Here is a 21,720-nt window from a genome sequence, read left to right on the forward strand (position 1 = left end):
GTGAAAAGGTGGTAACATTACTTTTAATATGAAAGAAGGCTATTGTGCCTAGATAGTCTTCCCCCCCTTTTCTTAATTTTTTTTTTAATCATAGCTGCAGTACATCTAAGCTTGAACAGAGTATGTCTTGTACTTTTTTTCTGCCTCCATTTAATTTGGGCAAAATCTGAACTGCCATCAAAGCAATATTGGCAAATTATGGAGTCAAGATAGCTACAGAAATCACAAAAATCCTAAACTGAATTACAAATAGTAACAAATACCAAAACTTAAGACACTAGCACGTGCTTATAGTTTTGATAGAAGCAACTCCATAGATCACATGGAAATACTTTTCATTTTACAGCTGGATATACACATTACTCTATACTATATAAAAATAGCACAAACTTAGTGTCTGAGTTACTAAGTGTATGAGACTACTGAGTGTATTACTTGCTATTTTCAAATACAAATTACAGAACAAATTACTTGCTATTTTCAAATACAAAAAGAATCACAATGTAACACAAATAACATAACTGAAACATAACTGAGACAGGCAAGGAATAAAGAAAAATAGTGACTTCTGAGAAGACGGAACCTTGTTGCTCACAATAATATGCACTGGACATCTGTTTTAGCTGAATTTTGGGTGACATTAATGTGTATTAGTATCATTTGCAAGATAGTTATTTTAGAATATGAAGCTGTGGGAAGAATTTTGATTTGAATCATCTTCTTTGTAGCTTAGTTCTGGCTCCAAATGGAATGATGTAAGGAAGGTGGAAATACAATCTCAGCCTTTTACTAGGGTTCACACAGACCCTCTGGTATTTTAGAAAGTTTGGAAAGGAGAAGCTGGCATACAGTATTTTTCATATCTAATTTCCTTCTTTGGCGAAAATTTCAGTAATCGTTAATGACATTTCCTATAGAGACATCCAACAATGGTGCAAAGTTTTTAACACAGGCTCTTACTGTGAGCTATATTCTTCAGCTATTTAATGAATGACATATCAGAATAAATAACTGCAAATGAAAGAAAGATAATTAAAAAATTATGAACATTTTCTGTTGTGAAAATTAAAATACTTTTCAAATATCAGTATATTGTGACTGTGCGGTATCTAAAGAAAAGGGCCAGATTCTCCTTCAACATTAAACCTGTAGTTTAACGTGTCTTTACTGAGTGATGGTAGAACTGCTCCTACATAGAAAAGTCCACCACTGGGTCAGCGCTGTTATGCACTTCCTAACCTGCCTTTTCTCCTGATCCAAATATAGTTACTTATGACCAGAGAAGAGGCACTGATCAATCTTTGGCTGATTCCTCGCTGTGAAAATAGTCATGTAGGTCACAGATCAGGGCATTAAATAAAGCGGTTTATAAGCTCTTCTGTTTCAGTGGTAGCGTAGGAACATTTAAACGCCTTAAGGACACACCTCAGTACCATCCACCTTCCTTTCCAAATTTAAGTCTGGCTTGCAGTTCAGCTAGGCTGGCGAATTTGAATGATTTTATTTACTGTGTCAAACTAATTAAGGTAGATGCTTGTTTAGAGGGATATAATCTAAAGGAAAGCAATTTCCGTCAGAAGACGATGTGTCTCATCTTCCTGCTGAGGAACACCTGATAATTTTGCACTGAATGAATGACTGCTGAATTTCTCTCTCCCTCTCTCACACACACACAAACACACACACAGAGGAATGCTTCTTCTCTGCCAAACTATGTGCCAAGATTTTATTCAATTTAATCTCAATCATATGAGTTAGAGAACCATGAAACAAAGTTTATATCAAGTATGCTGACAGATTTTTAGTTCTGGTGGCTCTACGGGGCATCACTACAACTATAGCAACAAACTTGTCTTATGAAAGATTTTTGAGTTGATCCATTTTCCAATTAAATCAACATGAGCAGGATCACCAGAAGGAACACAACACTTGCTAACAGATGCTATATACTCACCAAATTTCTTTTTTTTAAGTGGATAAAAAGTTGTGGTACCTCCAACACCATTGCGGGTTACTGCTGGTGCAGGAAACCCTTTGGTAGCAACTACTTTGGGGTGGTATATCACATAACACCATGTCCATTCAGGATGTTCAAATCGAAATATATGGTTTGAAATATTATGGGAATTTTCCCAAGAAGATGGAGAGAAAAGGCGTGGAATATCTTCTTCCTATATTATGAGGACTTTCTTATTTTGTTTCTGACTGAGAATCTCAAAGAAAACTCATTGCTTTACTCATGGTTTGGAGAAGTTTGTGGTGTTTTTAAGAGCATTAGGCTTACGTGTAAATTGTCCATAAACTGGGCAACTAATTATTTTTTTTTCTTTTTTAATCCTGAGAGAAAATCTGGATATTTACAATTCTGATCCAAATATATAAAGTTCAACACTGTGACCCAACAAAACACTGAAGCATTTCCTCAACTGTAAGAACATCCACTGACCATGTAATGGGAATGTTCAGGTCCTTACGGAGAAGTCTCTGCATGACTGTTTTGGTGTATAGGGTCCGTTCTCAGCAAAAAATGAATAACGGATGAAATAACATCTATCAATTACAAAGTAGAATGAATATGAGAAAACAGTTTCTAATAACAATATCTGTTTCCTGAGACTGTGGAGGAAAACACTGAGGCTGAATGATTTCAAATGTATCATCTATGACACCAGGAAAAAAAGAAAAAAAAAGGTGTATGAAGGCTTGGTGAATAGGTAGTTGGAGCAGACTGATTGCAGCTATTGAGGAGCTGAGTGATACGGTTATGCTATGTTATGGAACAAAACGGCCCCATTCTGCTCTCATTTCCATATATGTCATCCCACTCAAACCAGTGAGCATTGTTTGTCTGCGCAAAGACAGGAAGAATTTGCTTTGCTATATAATTACAACCATGATCTGTGAGGATCCTGATTAAAATAAAACAATCTGCTAAGCTAATGTACTGCTGGAGATATTTAAAAGACTTGTTAATTCCATGGAGGTTTATCAGGCAGTAGCCAATTTAGGGCCAATTTAGTTACTAGATTGCTAACAATATCAGTCTCATCAATTCATTGGAGTAAAATGAATTAAAAAAATCTTCTCTAAAAGAAAAGAAAACCTTAACATAAAGTCTCCTTTTTAAAGCCGCTCTTACCTTGCCTTCTTCCTTGCTCCTGAAGCTTTCTGTCGGAGCAATTTCTCTCACTTAGGTATCAATCCTATTACACTGCAATATTATATGGTTAAAACATTGATGTAACACATCAATGCTGCTGCTACAGCAAATAATTGGAGTAATAAAATACAACTGCAGTTATTTGCTCTCTTGAATTGCAGGCAGAAAAAAGGAGACAGGATTTTTTTAAAATGACCCCACAGTGTTGCATTTAGACAGCAAAACTTTTTTTTTTTTTTATATTCTCTTTTATTGCAGTAACACTTTTTTGAGAAATATAGCCTAGTAACAGTTTTTCTTTTTGTTTTTTTTTTGGGTTTTTTTTTGTTTTTTTCAGAACAGAGAAAGTAATCAGTCTACATTTTGGAATTAAGCCTTCATAATTTTGTTTAAAAAATATAAATTTATTTTTAAGGACCTTAAAATAATCTGAAACTACTTCTTTTTTTTTTCTCCCTTTTTTTCCTTTAAGGAACTTGATGGACTTTTCTTTCTTTCCTTTTTTCTTTCTTTCTTTCTTTTCTTTTCTGTTTTTTTTTTTTTTGTGTGTGTGTGTGTGTGTGTGTGTGTGTGTGTGTGTGTGTGAACATTTCCCCTAGGTCATAACTCATTTTGTCAAGTGTTAACCCAAAGTGTCCTATTAATGGTTGAACTGTGAAGTCTGAATATGTGGGATTTCCGCTGGAAACACTGGCAGATCCTTGCCTGTGATGGTACGTGTGCTGTGTCAGGAGATGACGCTTCACATTTTCAATTTATTCAGGAGGAAAAAAGAGGATTTCTTTCCCCTCTCTTTCGGCCTTCTTTTTATCTTTTCCATTGCTGGGAGGTGGACATCCTCCAGTGTGAGCTTTCCTGAATCTGATTCTGACCGGGGGGGGGGTATGTCAGGACCTTCATTTTCTCACTGGCACAGGGTAAGCACCAGGAACAGTCAGCTGCCTTTAAATTTTCTCTAGACTTTTTGTTCGAGCATGTACAAATGTCATCTGTTTGATTTACAAGGTATATTAACATTATTTTAATATCTAGAAAATGTTGTCTGATCCTTTTTTATTTCGCAGGTTAAGTGGTTTACTTTATTTATTAAGCCTATTGGAAAAGATTTTATGGAAAATTCTGAAGACAAAATGCCTTGTTTCCTTCTACATGTTCACTAATAGATATATTATACAATGCTAGAAAAAGGCAAAAGGCCAAACTCATCTCTGGTGTAATTCCAGTAAAAGCAATAAAATTACACAAGGCATGAATTTGGCCCAGGCACTGCAAATGTTACTCTGGTGCACACTGAGTGTCTGCTTGTTGTTACTGGCAAGGCTTAAAATACAAATCTCTCTTTTTTCATAGAAATGGATACATTTCTCTGGAACAGATTAATCAATGAAACAGGTATCAGGTAACTATGGCAAAGATGGCAACTGGTTCAAATGCCTTTCTTTTTTATTTCTTCTTTTGACTAGCTCAGAAGCTACATTTGCAAAATTCTTTAATATATGTTTCTCCTCTCTTTTGTGCATTGTCACTGCAAGACTGCTTTTTTTTTTCTCCCCCCACTGTTGTCTTCTCTTTTTTCTCTCTAATTTGTCTTGTATGCCCTTCCGTGATGTTTCCTGTTGACACTTCTTGATATTTTTTCTAACTCAGAATGTGGCTTTCTAGCAGACACAGAGGCCCCAGAGTGAATACCCTTCCAAGCCAATTCTGACTTGGAGCTTGCACAACGCTATTAACTGGCTCTTATTGCAAGAAAGGTGGCTAGAGTGGGATTGCCTGCGCCTGAAGACAGAACGGGTTGAGGAGGGCTTGCCAATATGTTTGCACTAAATTCAACTGCTCTTAATTTCTACTCAAAAGAGATGGAAAAAGAAAACATTTTAAATCACACACTTACAAGGGCTTTTTCTCAGAACTTGGTTGTTTTATATTGCATTCAACTGTACATTTCAGTTTATGCTTGTTGGCCACTTTAAAGTAAACATAGTTCAATGCCCTCAGAAACAGTTTTCTTCAGCCCACTAGAATTCCCTGGAAAAAGGCTTTATCTGCTGAACTGCTGGATATTTTTTTGTGTGTGAGATTTTTTTTTATCAGTTTGTTTTGTTTCCATTTTTTTTTAATTCAATGCTTATAAAAATTGGGAGCAGAAGCCTCCTTGGAACAAGATAGAATCATAAAAGACTTCAGGAATCTCATCACAAGCTAAACAGTACAAATTGCACATTCTTCATGGAAGTATTAGCTTTTAGTGCGTGCCTGGATCCAAGTATAATAGATTATCCCAAAGTGGGAAAGAATGAACAGTACAAAATTAGCAGAACTGGGAGCTCAGATCGTTTGCTGGAGCAATATGATCTCTGTACTTTCAGGGTACTGAATTCTAAAGCACTATGTAAAATTATATCAAAGTAAGTGAGGAAGAATGTATAGGCCTGGGAGAAGGGCAAGCAGTCTGGAAAACACCTTGGTGAGAAAAGTAAGTACTGCAACTCAGTGAATGAGCTTGTAGGAAACAAATAGAGATTCACAAACTATTTCTTGTTCCAAGGATAGAAATATGCTATGCTATGAGATACAACAGAGAGAAAAGACAAATAAAATAATTATTCAATGGCAGTTCAGGGGCTAACTGTATGGAGACTGCTGTATTGAGACAGAAGTATAGAGCTGTCCTGTGTCTCCAGAGGAGACTCTTCTTCTTTTACGGGAAGCCTTGCCAGAACATACCCTTTATGCCACCACCTGGTGGGTTTGCTCCTGGAAGCAGCTCAGGAATATCGTGCATTTGCAGAAGAAGCACAAGACGGAGGCGAACACCGTCTGTCCAACCGCCTGGACGTTCACACTGCCTCCTCTGGGTCCTCAGCACCCAGAGGATGGGACAGAAGGACTTCTGAGAGGCTACAAATTATGGCTTAAGCCTCATGCTCCATGGAGAGGCAAGCTGCTGAAGACAAGTCTAAGTGCAGAGTATTACAGTCTATGTCAAGAAGTTGCTAAAGGTTGTGTACAGTGTGTCCACACATACCTTGGGTGCATGGGCCTCATGTCGCTCACTCCAACAGCTGCTGAAGTGTACACCCCAGAAAAGTTAGTGATCCTGGTGTCTGACTCATTTAGGTTTTTTTAAGTCTTATACAATGTATTCTTCCACTAAAAAATGAGATAGTATCAAACTGTTTACAATACTCACTTTTAGCTGTATAAATACATTCTATATTTTTAATTTTTCGATATTTTTAAAACTGCTTTTCTCTTTGCTTTCCTCTTTAAGATAACTGATTTCTCTTCTATGTACACTTTCATCAGAAACCAGGATATGATTTAGAAAGTAATAATATATCACTTTCTTTTTTCTTTCTTTTTTTTTTAAATATAGGCTTTAAAGTGCTTTTAGCTGCACTAAGATTAGGAGATAAAACTGATGAAAGGGATACGACATTCTGTCATAGAGCAGCATGGCATTTGAGGGGAAAGGTAGTTTAAAATATCATTTTTGTATTCATTTCTCTTCATCAAGATGACTGCATTTCTTTACTACATCCTGTAAAGTACTTTATCTCTGCTCGTCATGAATTTTTCTTCCTCAGTCACTGAATATTCTAAGATACGGGACCTTGAGCGTATGTATTTCTACAATATTAAGGAAAATCAAACTGCAGTTCTGGACATTAAAAGCAAACTGATTAGTGATTTTAGGTCCTTCCAGCTTTAGGGTGTCCAACTTTCAACTTTCGACACCTTTAAGAAAGCTGTTTTTCAGAGAGCAAGCGCTTCAAGCGTTTTTTCCAAACTGTATCCTCTTAAAATAGCTCACCCCAAACGCAAGGGCCTAATGGTCACTCCCGAAGTCTCGGTAGCACACGCGGCCGTAACCTAGCGGTACGAAGGTCCCGCAAACCTGCGAGCGCTGAGTTAACGCGACTCGTTCGCTGGGGCTCGGAGCAATGAAACTCAGTAAATAATACGTTGGGTAAACGCGGAAGATGATAACAAAAGGAAATAGTTAAGGTACTATAATAATTTTAGCCATTCTTTTTTCAGGTCACTATAATCTACCCAAAGATAACTAATTGTTCAAAGTAAACATTCCACTCCGACCACAAAAGGAATCCATTACACAAACATATAATTCACAGTCATTTTTAGTGGGTTGTAAACAGTTTGGAATGAGCATAAAATGGGACAAAAATCAAAGTGAGCATTTAGAAATGAAAAAGTGTTTGCTACAAAAGGTCAGTCCCTTTACTTGGCAAACTATGTAGAAAAGCCTGGGAAAATGTTGAACACACAAGCAGTAAGGGAATTTTAAAGCCAACAACCTCCCTGTTTCTTTAAACAGACATCGGAACCTATAACTGGATCCTGTCAAACAAACGACAGCAAAAAAACATAACAGCTGCTAAGAAGTAAAGTTGAAAGATAAAGTTTTCTAAGCTAAGAACCTTCTCAGAAGTGGACTAAAGGTCTTTCTTAAATCTTTAAGCAAGGTTATGGATCCCAGGGTGGCTTTTAGGCATTGAATCAAATATGTAATTTTGTGTATCATTCCTGTCAGAGCATCCTGTGCTCCAAGAAAAGCAACAGAAAACAATGTCTGCAATGTCCAGTTTAGCATGAAAACAGTACCTGTAATCATCAGCTTTGCTGCCTGCGGTGGCATTTTCAAGTCATTTAGGCTGATTCGAGAACACTGACTTGGATTTGGGAATGGAGGGAGAAAATGAAGGATGTTTCAAAAGCGAGATGAAAGTCACACCATATTTCCCCCGAGCATTAGTACTATTATTTTGCAAAACCTGGAATACGCTGGATACCCTGGGCACGTGGAGGATGCTGACTACTTGGGGCGTTCATTTACTCTGTCATTAGGCACACAGACAAGAGATCCCCCCCGGAGAAGGGTTTATTATCAGGCTATTTTCACATGATACAACATTGCTATGAGAAGTACTGGCTGGCATTTGGTTTAGGTACTATGAGGACTGATTTTTTTTTTTTTTTTTTTTTTGATGCGTTCTGCTCATGCCTTACTTATTTAAAAAAGAAGAAAAGGAAAGAAAGAAAAAAAAGAAACGGCCAGGGATTTTAAAGGGTCGTGGATAACAAAATAAACACACAACTCAAGAAATGACTGGAACTAATATCTGGCCTAGAAACACCAAAACTCTTGCGATGGGCCCCACCCTTGGCAGGCCTGCGCAGCATGGGAATTGTAGCGCACTCGGAGGATTATCCCGGGCTTTGCCTCCTGCGCCGCTCAGCTCTGCGCAGGCCAGGTCTACCTGTCAGATGCTTCCTGGCGCAAAGGAAAACGCGGGGATTACAGAGAGGAAAAAGCAGGAGAAGCCCAGGGTCCATCCAAAGGAGACGTCGATGGCAAAGTGATAGACTAAAAGGAAAAATGTGAAAGAGGCTCCTCCATGAGAAAGGGCAGAGCACTTTATTTCCCCCAAGTCCCCAAGAAGTTAGAAAGTGAAGAAAAGCTAGCAATCCTTGAGTATTTTTGAAATCTTTTCTGTGCAACACGCTCTAGGTGACCCTGCTTGAGCAGGGGAATGGGACCAGATTATCTCCAGTGGTTCCTTCCAACCTCAGCCATTCTGTGATCCTGTGAGTAACTACTCGATATCTTCCTATCAACGTATGGTACAGAGGATATTCCTGTCCTTGCCAGGTTTTTCACATACATGGGAGGTTTTTCTCTATAGAATACCATATTAATATCCAGGGGGGAACACTTCCTGGCTAGACACTCTTAACTTTAGTGGTACAGGTCTGTACACTGAAATACTTGAGTCAAGATGTTGACTTGAGCCAAGTATTCACGAGGACAAATGACCAAAATCTGATCTAAGTTTCAGCAAATTAATCTCAGAACAGTTCCTCTGATTTCAACGCAGATATTCATATAAAATAGTGTAACTAAACAGAAAATCTTGCCAACAGTTAATGACACACTCTACTTTTTTAAACTGTGGGAGAATATTACTATAGTTTGTCTGTTGCATATAACCTCATCTACACAGGAAAGTGGGCTAATTAATACGGTTTATTCAGATCACTGCTAGACTTTTTTTCTATGCACAGTGATAATGTTTTAAAAATCTAAAAAATGAATAGTATTTTTTTGGTCAGAAAAGTCAATAAGTAAATAGTATGATAGAATAATCACTAAGACTGTGAGCTGATAAACAGGAATACAATCATACAGAAAAGTATGAATGTTATGTAAGTAACATTTAGGGTAAGTCTCCTAAGGCCTTTATTCCTGATAATCTTTTATCTTAAATGAAGCATGCAAGTAACATTTTTGGTACAGTTACAGTATGTAGATGATATATTTTCCACATAGAATAAAAGCAACTTCAGGAAGAAAAGCTTTTCTGCAACAGCCAATATGCCAGCTGTACTGAGTATTTAGGCCATCTTACTAAGACTATGAAAGTAAACATACAGTTTTCATTAAATGTGCCTTTCCCATAATTGGTACATAAGTATTTCCCATGACTCTGCAGTTGAGTATCTTGGCTGGAGGCATATCTGGCCATTAAGAGGAGGGCTTCAGATCTGTTGAGTCTCAGCCATGCTGGGAGACTTGGCACCTCCACATACTGCTTCCTAATACCAACCCCGGTATAAAATGTCATCAGAAGCTTGCATAAACATTGGACTTAGCTTCACATAAATTACTGCTGTCCTGAGATAGTTTATGCCAGAACTTAGTAAAAACAACACTTTGAGTAAATAGAATGTGAGTAAATGCAAGGATCCTAATCCAAGAAAATGATAATAGAAAAACTGTAAATCAAATATAAACTCATAAATACAGTGATAAAATGAAATTTTTATCACATGCCATATGATTAGCTTTTATTTACATACTAGACTAACTAAAAGTGGTAGACTTTTTCAAAGTTACAGCAAGTTTGAACGAAACACAAGAATAATAATGCTGCACTTTGAAGGATGAACTTCTCTGAAGAAACAGTGGTATTTTCATATTCTTCGTATGCATTTCTCTGGTAATCATACAGACAATAAACATCTAATTAGGTGCCTTGGCTTTTGCTTTTAGAGTTCAGCAATGCAGAGCACCTTTGGCCTCATTTCTCCTGGAAGAATGGTCAGATACCACAAAATATCTAGGAAATACCTAGTGCATCTTTCAGAGAACCTGTGCCGAGATCGTAACAGAACAGTCAATTAGACGTGTTCTGCATGCCACGGCATTTTCATAACCTAATCTCTGTCTTTCCTTTTCACGTCCTGAATGTCTCCTTACAATTCCTCCTCTATTAATAGTCACTTCTCGCATTTATCCCCTTCCTTTGTCTCTTTCTTTCATCCAGCCTCTAGCCTTCCTCCAAAAAACCAATGCTACTATCTCCCCCTACCGAACAGTTTCCACTTCGTTATTCTCTTACTTCCTGCCAATCACTCAGGGAATAACAGTATCCCAGTGCTCTCTTTGCTATATAATTAAAGCATGAATTTCACAGAGTTTGAAACTCTAAGGTAGTTTTATTGCACCTTTCACTATAAAACCAGGTAACAATGATGGAATCAAAACAGCTTTTCCCATTGTGGTTGGCGGCCTAAATACCGTTTTATTTTTCATTGGTTCTCTTGTTCTGAGACTCGAGTATATGACAGTGACAATGGGTTCACCCAGCCTTATTCTGAAAATAAATTTTCTATCTTTTGCAAGATATATGTTTCCCCAGATCCCTGGAACAAGTTGTAAACTTGTAACAGATGGTGATGAAGCCTCACATTTTTATACAATACATTTTAAGATTCTGCATCTACCGCATGTACCTTCCAAAGAAAATGACCTTCGATCAGAGAAAAGATATTCTCTAAAGAAAGGAAGGAGGGCAAAGGTGTTAAGCACATCTTTTTATACTATGAAAATCTTTCGTATTAAATTAATCAAAACTTTTAATGGGAATGAATATTCATTCCAGTTTTGGCACAGTAATATTGCTTTTTATAATACCAGCAAAAATTAGGCACCTGCATGCATAAGAAAAAAAAAAAAACTGTTTTCACACTAGCATAACATTTATTTTGGTTGAAGAAAATTTAGGACTTATGGAAAAGTATTGGCATCACGTTCACCAGAGACTTCAGAATGGAAGTTACTGACATTTTATTGATGTTTAGCATTTGCTTACCCAGAGAAAGACTAAAACAACAACATGTCAAACAAAATACAAGGAATAATCAGCATGAATAGATTTTATTAATGCCTTAGTGCATAAAGAAAATGAAGATACAGAATGTGATATAGTTCAGTCCATAACTATATTATAAATTGAACTGCCTGACTTCTCTGGCAATTCAAGCAGAGTTATAATGTTAAAGTTTTGATTACTAATAGAGAAATAAAAAAAAATAGTGTTAAATCTTAAAGTACTCACCTCTTTTTTCAACAGCTTCTATACAAAGTCTTACAAATCGGGGGACTGTAGAATTTTCGTGCGCACATACCATGTGCAAATGGGAGCCAAAAATTTGATCTACATTTGGGGGAAAAAAAAACAGGAACATACATTAAAGCATAGTATTATTAGCAGTAGGCTTTTCGTCTCTTCTGAGCTCTGCATATTAATTAAAAACTCACGTGTGGAAGATGGACAGATAAAGTTAGAAACAAATCCTGTCTGAGTTTAGTGGAATAATTAGGACTTATAACACAATTTCATCTCATCTTTACAGTGCTTTTTGGTTATCAAATTACCTGTTTAAAAATATCCGCATAACCACGTATCTGTATCTTTATCTATTTCCAGCCACCGCACATGAGCGATGAACTTCTACTGCTGGCTGTTTGTTCTTTGGGAAGTTTTTTCTGTAACTGAATACTTTACTAGCTGCATTCTTCCCCAAATATTCCATACCTAGTATTGGCGCAATTCAGCAACCCAAGAACAGCAGTAAATAAATGTGCAGGTAACACTGGACTTTTAAGACAACAGTAATGCACAAACCTGTATTTTCTTTCTTTCCTTTTGCTTTTTACTTCATGGACCCCTAAAGAAATTATTTTAAGCATATATCTTACTTGCATGTCAAGATTTAGGAAGACTGACTCTCAAAAGTTAAAATTTTGATTTCAAATTGAACATTATCATCACCTGTCGTAGACATCTGACCCTTAGGTACGCTGTCTCTTTTGAATCCTCATGTAGAGGATGGAAGGCATTAAATACGTTTCAGTGAGGATAGCATGTAGGTCTTACACCAAGTTTACCTTAAACATTGAGTTGTTTCCCTGGAATAAGCATTTAACTAGGTAATGTTACTTTTTCTTTTTTATGATTTTAAAGTTTTGATCAACTTTGAGCATCCATCTTAAAACATATCGTTATAATCAGATTAAACCTTTTAGATTACTAATTAGCTTCATCTACCTCATTTCCACTCTATATTTGTGAGAAATGATGAAAAGAGAAGTCAGTAATAGGGATGTTGTCAGCTAGAATCAAAATGAATCAAACAGATGAGGGAAACTGTTCAATAGGAGCCAGTTTAATGTTCAAACGATAGGGCCGCATTGCCATCGCTTATCCAAAGAGACAGTCTCCATCTAGCATTTCAACAGCACACCACGTTTTGGAAATTGGCGCAGAGGCTCTGCAAATCTGTGTCGAGATAGCCGAGGAGTGCTAGCACCGCATGAAGCACCGGAGAGCACGCCCAACGAGCACACTGCTTCTCAGAGCCATGAGAAGGCTGCAGTCCTCCGCAGCGTTTCAGATTCCTCAGCTGCTGTGAAGCAGAGATGCTGTCTCCACAGCCGGTCCCACCATCTCCCACCAGGATCAGTTCTCGAGCTTCCTCCATAAAGCAGCACACTTTACTTTTTCTCATTAGCAGGCCAAAAGCCTTTTGCTCATTCTCGGTTTTGCAATTACGTTAACTTTGCCTTCCTACTGTTAATCACCGTGGTTTCTTACTGAAGCTTAGATTCAAAGAGCAACTTGACTGTCTTTTCTTTCCTGATAGCCATGACTAAGGAATAGGGAAACAAGGCAAGGTGCATGGGATGGTTTGGCAGGAGTTTTGGACTTTCTGATACAAGATCTGTATCAGGGAAGTTTACTCCAGGACCTCCAAATGTACGTGAACTGCATTTTGATAGAGTGCATCAAAGCCTGAATTTAAGTTAGTTGCAGTTTTGGCTGCAGAAGGAATGGAGGATTGGGTTCACATTACTATATTCAAAAAGGTTGTGTGCATGTGTGGCGTTAAGCATTAGCGAACAGTCTGTTACATGTTTTGGGGTTATGTTTCTGACAAAGCACAGTCTGGTTACATTTTCTTCATAAAACATTTATAGCTGCCTTCAGTGGTAATTATATATACAGAGATTTATGATTAAAATGTACTAGCACTTCCTCTTTTGACATTTTAATTGTTTTTTAAAATTTTAGCAAAGACCTGTCAAATTCTTTGCATAATATGGAATGTTCTCCAATGTAAATTATATTAAAAAGAAGTAAAAAAAATGCATCTTATTTGGTGGACGAAGATTCTAGTAAACAACGGTTCAGGGGTAAAGCAGGCAAAGAACTGCACTGCGTTTAGACGGCCAATACACGAACAACAGAAACCAAGTTAGTGCTCAGAGGTGCAGCAGCTTGCCTTCTCTGTTGAAGCACACCATAACCAACTCCAGGATTTTGCAGATATTCTTAAAATCTCCAGTATGAATGCAGGATACTAAGTATAGCTTGCTGAAAATTTTGAAATGGCTGGAAAATGTTTTGCAAATCTCACCCACTCTTTTACTCCTAAATTTTTTTCAAGGTGTGGATTCTGTAACTTCTTGAGCAAATCGATTAACCTCATTTTAGTTATCTTTCAGTATATGGATAGAGTTACATTATATATCCTGCAATTAAGCTTTAAAACACATTTTTTTTTTTTTTAAGAAAAAAGACATTCATCATTTGACTAGAAGGGGGAACAGATCAGGCTAATGGTTGCTGGACATCAACACAGACTATGGTAAAACAACCATATATAACAGGCTTGGATTTTTTCTTTCCTCCTAAAAATTTGTGAATATTTAGAAGTATTTGATTTAATGAGTCATGTAAATATTCTGTATTGTAGGTCTTCCTGAACCACTATTTCTGTGACTTGATCTAGTCAATTCATTTTGCTGGTTCTGTTTCTGTACATAAACATGGGAATAGTACAAGTTACTGTGCCATATTTACACTCTTAGAGGTCACAGGGATAGTTGAGGAAAACTCAGTGAAGATTTATTTGTACAGTATTTTGAAAACAAGGCATTATATGAAGGGTAAGCCATTATTTTTTTTGCAAACCAGATTTATGTGTAACTGAGATATAAATATTATTTTCTTATTCTTTTATAGGTAGATATATTTTAAATCTCTGTTTAAGGAGAAACTATCCAGAACTTCTTTTCAAAAAATGAGAACTGCTCCCAAAGGGATAAAAGAAGCAAAAAAGGCTTTGTTTGATTTACTTGCGATAAGGCCCTTCAAAACTTCATTTTTTATGACTTGAAAAAAAAGATGTACACAACACCCCTAACCTCCTGTTATGACAGTTTATGTTTCCTATCCAGCTTATTTAACTCAAATGCCTGGGAAATAGACACAATTACCACCTTATGGAATGCTACTTAACTTTAAATGCTCCCCTCTGAATAGAAATCCATTTTATCTTCTCAAAGTTATTCCAGTTTCTCAGGAATAATTTCCTCTATAGGCTCCTGAAATGTTCTTGTTTCATCATTTAAAAATTTAAACTAAGAATTGTTCAGAAATATCTTTTATTGGAACAAAGGCAATTCCCATACAGCGGACTCTGTTCACAAGAGCTTGTACAAAGGAGCTGCATACTATGCCCATATACAGCTTTAATCATTCACTCTTTCAGCTGTTATCAATTTAAAACCAATGAAACTCCCACACTGAGTCCATTTGAGCAGTCAATTTTAATATCTTGGGGCATCTGTAGTTATTCTGAATTGGCTGCAAAAGCAGAACTAACAAGTTAAGCTCTAACCATAAGTCTACATCAGGCTGGTAAACCATACATCAAACACAGACAGTTAGTCAATACTGTAGTATGAAAAACCAACAAGCATTTTTAAGAAGAGCAATATATTCATAATATGTTTGGTGGTATGGTTTACATTACACATCCCTGACATCCACACATTAAACTTTCTATTTAAGATGTTGGTGCATGTGACAGCTTTGCACATGGATATAAAATGAGACACCAGAAGAGGAGGGAATGGACATTTGCAAGTTGTATAATATAAAATGATGATTACAGCTGCAATGAATTGCTCATGCTGGTGCGCATCAAGTTTTCCCTGAGCCTGACAGACCTATTCTTTCTGAGATTTGCAGGCTACAGCAAAGCCACCAACTCTGGGCTGCACAAATCTAGTCTATGGGAGACAATCCTTCTGGAAAAGAAACAATTAAAACAAAATCACAAAGCCACATCCTCACTGAGAATGTCATTGTTCGATTGCTTTTGGTGTATATGTATGAGATGTGGCCACATTTGGAAGGAGCTCCCACTTCAATATTTTTTATTAAAAAAAAAAACAAGGAAGGGCATCACTAATATTCCAAATTCTAGCGGAAAAGCTCAGATTCTGATATAAAGGGAGAAGGTATAGTGTTATTATGTCCAAGTTTCTGGAAACATGAATTATATCTATACAGCACAATTCAGTGCCTTCCAAAAGCAAATACAAGCAGAGTTAATTCTACTACGTCTGGATCTGTAGTAGCTGGACTACCAGAGATTTGTACCACAATCTAAGCTGTTTGCGTACTGCATATCTATTGGTAGGGAAAAGGGGGACAGAGAAAGAAAAGGGAAAAAAAAAAAAAAAGAGTGAGGAATGGACTGAGAGGGAGACAGAGCAGTAAGCACCATAACAGCAAAGGCAGGTGGTTGAAAAGAGCCATGGTCTCCAAGGTGGTTTTCTAGCTACCCAGGATGTGTGGAGCTGAAACATGAAGTGAGACATTAAAACGATGGTGATCGCAGGCTAGGGCTCCCAGGAACGCCACGACGCTCTTAGGACACGCGGGCCAGGTTCTCAGCTGACTGAAGTCAGCAAGGTCGTCACTGGGGCTCCACTGATTGACGCTAGCTGGGAACCTGGCCAGTCCCTTTAACTGGGAGATTTACTACATATAGTCGATCTGCAGTGGTCACCAATTGAAAAAAAAATTACATTTGTGAGCAATTACTATTAAAGGGCATATGAGTTACCAGATATGTTTCACATTTTCAGAAGAAGGAAAAATACAGGGTATTTCAGACACCAGTTTCTTTCAAGAAATTACAGGCTTTTACTGGGGAGAAGTGTTCACTTGAATTCAAAGCGCAAAAGCCGTTATAGTCGTTCTTCAAACAAGTTTCCCCCAAATAAGATATTTTAAAATAAACTGAATGATTTCTGACCATCAAGTCATGATTAGAGCAATGCCAAAGGAAAACCACTTAGCCCAATGTTAGGCCATCCACAGGGCTTGGGAAACATAATTCAGAAAGTCCATGTAGTTGATAAAGAAATAAAGGAATACATTTTTAACCTACTGTCCAAGCAAGTCAAAGGAAACATTTCCCAACTTGTCCTAAATTATTATAGGTACCAAAACAGCTGCTAAATTCTCGCCTAACACAGCAGAATGACAGAACACACCAAAAGGTAGGTCTCTTGGAAGACAAAACAGCTGCTAAGCCTTAATTTGCACTTTTGGATTTCTCATGAGCATCACATACTCATCACAGTGAAATACTCCAGGGCCCGCAGAGAGACGAGACGTGGAGCAAGGAGGTCTGCCCTTGCCCAGAAATAAAATGGCTGGTGAGCTCTGTGCTGCGAGCTGTACAAAAACCAGAATATGTCCCTGCCTGTGCTATAGGCTACTGAGCCAGATCACAGCCAGTTTCTTTCGCTAGTAGTGGAGTGGCTTTTATTTTGGTCTTGAAACAGTTGTAATCATTCCAAATATATTTTTTTTTATTTTGGCTTTTGCCTTCACTTAACTTACGAAATAAATACAGCAAAGTTCCCTTAGTATCTAGCTTTTGAAAAAGAGCTAGATGAAGTTCTTGCCAGCTGAATTTTCCGCCATTCCCACAGACTCATTTATGTTGTTATTCATGCTTTTTACCATTTACCGAAAGTGTATTTTGTGATAGCCTATTGCCAACACAACCACCATAACCTTAAAAACACTTTTGCATAGAAACATTTTTTTCTGGACTCGGGAAGCTCTGGAATCAGGAAGTTAGCAGGCCAATATCAAGTTGAAGGTTGACAATTCATTTTGGGCAATATTAAATCACGACAAAGCTCAAACAAAAAGATCAAAGTTCATTTATAGACTATAAAGCCGTTTTAAACGACAAGATTTATATATTATTTTTCTAGCATATTAGTGCAGATTCTGTAAATTCTGAGAATATTTCAAACCCAAGGAACAGAAGACCCCTGCCCTGGCATATAAATTTGAACACAATTATTCTTGAAACAACACTGTTAAACTGGCAGACACGGAACATGGCTCTTATTCGTTGTTTTTATGCTCGCGTGCATGTGTGTGTGTATGCAAACATACGCCGCAGTCCCATTATACAAAGCACTTACTGTATTACCCGTCGTCTCTAAAGCTATTTGAAATGCTCTATACCGCAGATATTTTGTATACACATAAGTGAGATGGAAATACGAGAACTGACAATCTTCATTAGAGTTCTCACTGAAGCATAAATAGCCACATACCCCGGCCTGCTGTAAATAACGGAGCCAATGTGCTCTCCAGGCTCTGCCTGCGAGCAGGCAGAAAACTAGAGAGCAAATGGGACACCAAAGGCAAACGTAACTTTTTTTTGTCATATAAAGCTTTGGTGCGTCTTCGTTTTCTGATCACGTATAAGTAACCTTTACGCATTGGTCTGTGACATTCCCTTGTCTGCTTATTATCCTCCTGCTTCTTATTCTTCCCATTTTTTAACTACTTCTGTTATTTGTTCCATAGATATGTGATACATAATACATTTCAAAAGTTTTGTTAAGAGTTAAATGACAATCACATAATTTCTAGATTTTCTGATAACAGTGTTGGCAGAACAAAGTACCCCAGGAGATCAAACTGCTATTTAATTTTGAAGCCTGTATTCCCAAATTTGGTTAATGCGGAGAAATGTGCCGAGTCTTCTGGCCAAGTGTGTACACATCAGTGACTAACAGAGCACAGAACTGTGTTTAAGTGAACTTACCACCTTACAATGTATTTACTCATGACTATAATTTACGTGTTAAATTTATTGGAGTTTTGGTTCCAATGTGACATACAATGTAAAAAATCAATATAGATTTGAGAGCTTTATAGTGCCCCTGGCAAATATGAATAGCACTTGATGAAAAGTGAAGGTTTTCACAGCATCTACAGTGCCACTGCATTGGAGTAATTAACACCACACGCTTCACAGATATTTATATCAATTCTTCACTAGCACATAGAACAGCTCTTTGTCAAAAATTTGGTACCAAGATGTCCTGCAAGGCTTTAGACACACTTTTAATATGAGCCCCTATTTTAAGGGATTTACAATTCTGACAGAAGTCTTTCCCTATGGAATAAAAGTTAGTATGCTGGAGGAATTTTTTCTTGTAAAAATTGGTTAACATTTTTTCCCCTAAGAAATGAGCAAATAAATAGTTTTGAGAGGTTTCTGCAACCATTTAATTCACCTTTAGAAAAATCAATAGATGCATTTTATAATATGAAATTTGGCAAGCTTTTAATTTTTAATCTGGATGGTTGCATTTTGTGATTTAAAAAAATATTCTAATGTGAGCCTAAAAATTAACATTTAAAAGTGGTCTGTGTATAAGCACTGCAACTGCATTTTCATAACATTTTAACAGATTAAGGGATAAACTCTACTGAAGACAATGAAGGAACCTTATCAAATGAGCATTTCACATAGACTTACCGTAGATTGGAATTAAGCCCCGCTAACGAATCCCACCTCATTTGCATGGCCAAAACCTAATCCTAATGAAACTTCATGGTAGATAATCAACATGTTTTTCTTCAGAGTAACATTACTTTGCAATTAGAAGTGTGCAGGGTACCAGTTCTGAGTTCCTATGCCACAACCTACTGCAGAGTATTGGGGGCCCATAGGAGAGTATCCCAGGTAGAACCAAGGTAAGCTTTTGCATTAAGGTTAATGCAATCTTAATGCAATGGGAGCCAAAACCTTCCCTAGAGAGATATATATTAGAGGGTGGATTTGAGTTATGCTAAAGAGCCTGGATTTGTTAGCAGGGATCACATCTGATCCCTACGTAACATCGCAGGAGATTCATCAGCCACACTTTATTAAACTTAAATAAATAAATAAATAAAATAAAATAAATCCAGAAATTAAAAGACTCCAAATTACTAATCTATTACTGTAATAACTGAAACAAACTAACATGATACATTCAAATCCCACCCTCAACCCAAACTGTACTTCAAAGAGAAAAAAAAAACAAAAAAACAAAAAACTCCAATGTGTTAAAATCAGATACTGTAAGTGTTTAGGGACAGATCCTGAAAGTCAGGTGTATGGGTGATGAGTGAGTGTGCACATACGCACACTCTCACACCTATGTATATATGGCATTTCTAGAAAGTGTCTATGGAGCTCAGCAGCATAAGCCAGTCTTTCAGCCACACAACGATTTCATATTCTTTAGGCATCTTTGAAGACTTCCTTAGAGTAAGCAATAGCGCGCTGAACTTTGTACGCATCCATAACGCACGAAGTTAATCCATAATCTCTCTTACTGCTCTTGAGACGCGGGCCCAGCTGGGGTTTAACTCCTGAGGGTGCTTCGACGCGCCCCGGCTGGGGCCACGGCGCTGGCTCCGGGCAGGGGAGCTCAGCGCCCGCCGCCAGCACCCCTCGCCACTTCGGTCACACCACTGGAAACCCCTCCCTCCCGAGGACTGACAGGGGCTGCTGGCAAAACACCCCTTTCTAGCCCATTCGCCTGCGCACTTGTGGGTTTCACACATCGTAATTTGGGAGTGCGTAAATTTTTAAAGCGTTATTCCAGACAATATTTGAAAACATGGTTTCGCTTGATTATTAGCGGTCAGAACGCTACCGCCTTCAAGTTAACTACCAGCTTTTCAGGAAAATGCTTACTCCTTGGATAAATGAGCATACTCTTTTTATCCAAGATTCAATTTTTTAAGGAAATGTGAAAGTGATGTCTGACCAACTTAGCCAGAAACTGGAGTATGAAAAAAATCGTAGATTCAAAACAGTTATTATTCACTGGCAAAAATTTTAAGTTGTTAAAATTGGAAAAACGTATTTTGTTGGTGGGTTAGAAAAATAATGGGAGAAAACAGCAGAAAGGATTCCAGCCTACCCTACAAAATAAATTAGTCAGCGTAGCATCCAAAGTTCCTATTTCCTATTCTAAAATATAAAACTATATCAACATTCTTTTCTTAAAAGAAAATGGAGTTGTGCAGCACGTTGGTTTGCAATGTTCATGGTGAGCGGCTGTATTAAATGGAGGGGCTTGCACCACATGCACACCAAAGCAGAAGAACTGGAGACGTGGTCAAATAACACAGACCGACATAAGCGTATGCAGATTTTGTCAGTACAATTCAGCAATGTACCTTTTCTGAGACACAGCAAGAAAAACACTTCTAACAAGGACCTTGTGTCCAATGCACACAGTCATTTACCTGGGAAAGAAAAAGATAAACTCATTCATGAATTGTTAGTTTTACTTTAAGGTACATAAGACAGAACACACCTTTAATTAGTCCCTTTTCTTGCAATGTTTTCAAGGACGGTCTTCGGGAGATAAACTTCTTTAATCTGCTCTTAACTCGATTTCTGTCATTTGTGTCAGAGGCACTGTAGTTCAGTCTGAAAACTAAAGGAAAACAAAAGAGAAAGCTTCAATGATTATATGTTTTTCAACTAATAGTGCTTTGCTCAAATCTCTTTAGGAATACTGGCCATATCCACCTTAGTAAATCAATGCGGTAGGTCAGCAGTACAGCTCGCTGGATAGGACAAAGTGTTTGATTAATATTCTTGTGAATAAACATTGATGAGTTCACTCTGCTGGATATTCACAGAGTCGTATTATTTATTACTCATAAGGATTTGGATGGCTACCAGTTTACTCATGAAATGTTCACGAATCCCACAAGTTGCACAGGGATGCTTTTTTCAGCTAAAAGTCCCGAGTCAAATGGTGCTGTGCACTGTTAGCTAAATACTACTTGCTGTGAGAAAGGATAGTTACACCACTAGTGAAGGACTGAATTCTCCTGCCAAGATGGATTAAGCATTATATATATATATTTAATGCAGTTTTAGAAAACATGGCTATATGCCACGAAATGTGTGCAAGATGCATTAATTTATGGAAGGAGAAGTATTCCAGTTCTAATGATTATATTTTATTATATTTAGGCATTTACCAAGCTGAGAAACATTTT

General features: G+C 37.4%; 1 protein-coding gene across 1 annotated transcript in view; it reads right to left on the reverse strand.

Annotated features, from left to right (window-relative positions):
• The window catches only part of ARHGAP15 (Rho GTPase activating protein 15), a 309,776-nt gene that overhangs the window by 114,756 nt on the left and 173,300 nt on the right, over positions 1-21,720 (reverse strand). The window contains exons 8-9 of the mRNA XM_062578853.1: positions 21,024-21,146; positions 11,587-11,685 (exon numbers count right to left, since the gene is read on the reverse strand). Of these exons, the coding sequence (XP_062434837.1) occupies positions 11,587-11,685; positions 21,024-21,146 (222 nt within the window). The remainder of the gene's footprint in view (positions 1-11,586; positions 11,686-21,023; positions 21,147-21,720) is intronic.

Source organism: Rhea pennata, chromosome 6, assembly GCF_028389875.1.
Source record: "Rhea pennata isolate bPtePen1 chromosome 6, bPtePen1.pri, whole genome shotgun sequence".
NCBI classification, from domain to species: domain Eukaryota; kingdom Metazoa; phylum Chordata; class Aves; order Rheiformes; family Rheidae; genus Rhea; species Rhea pennata.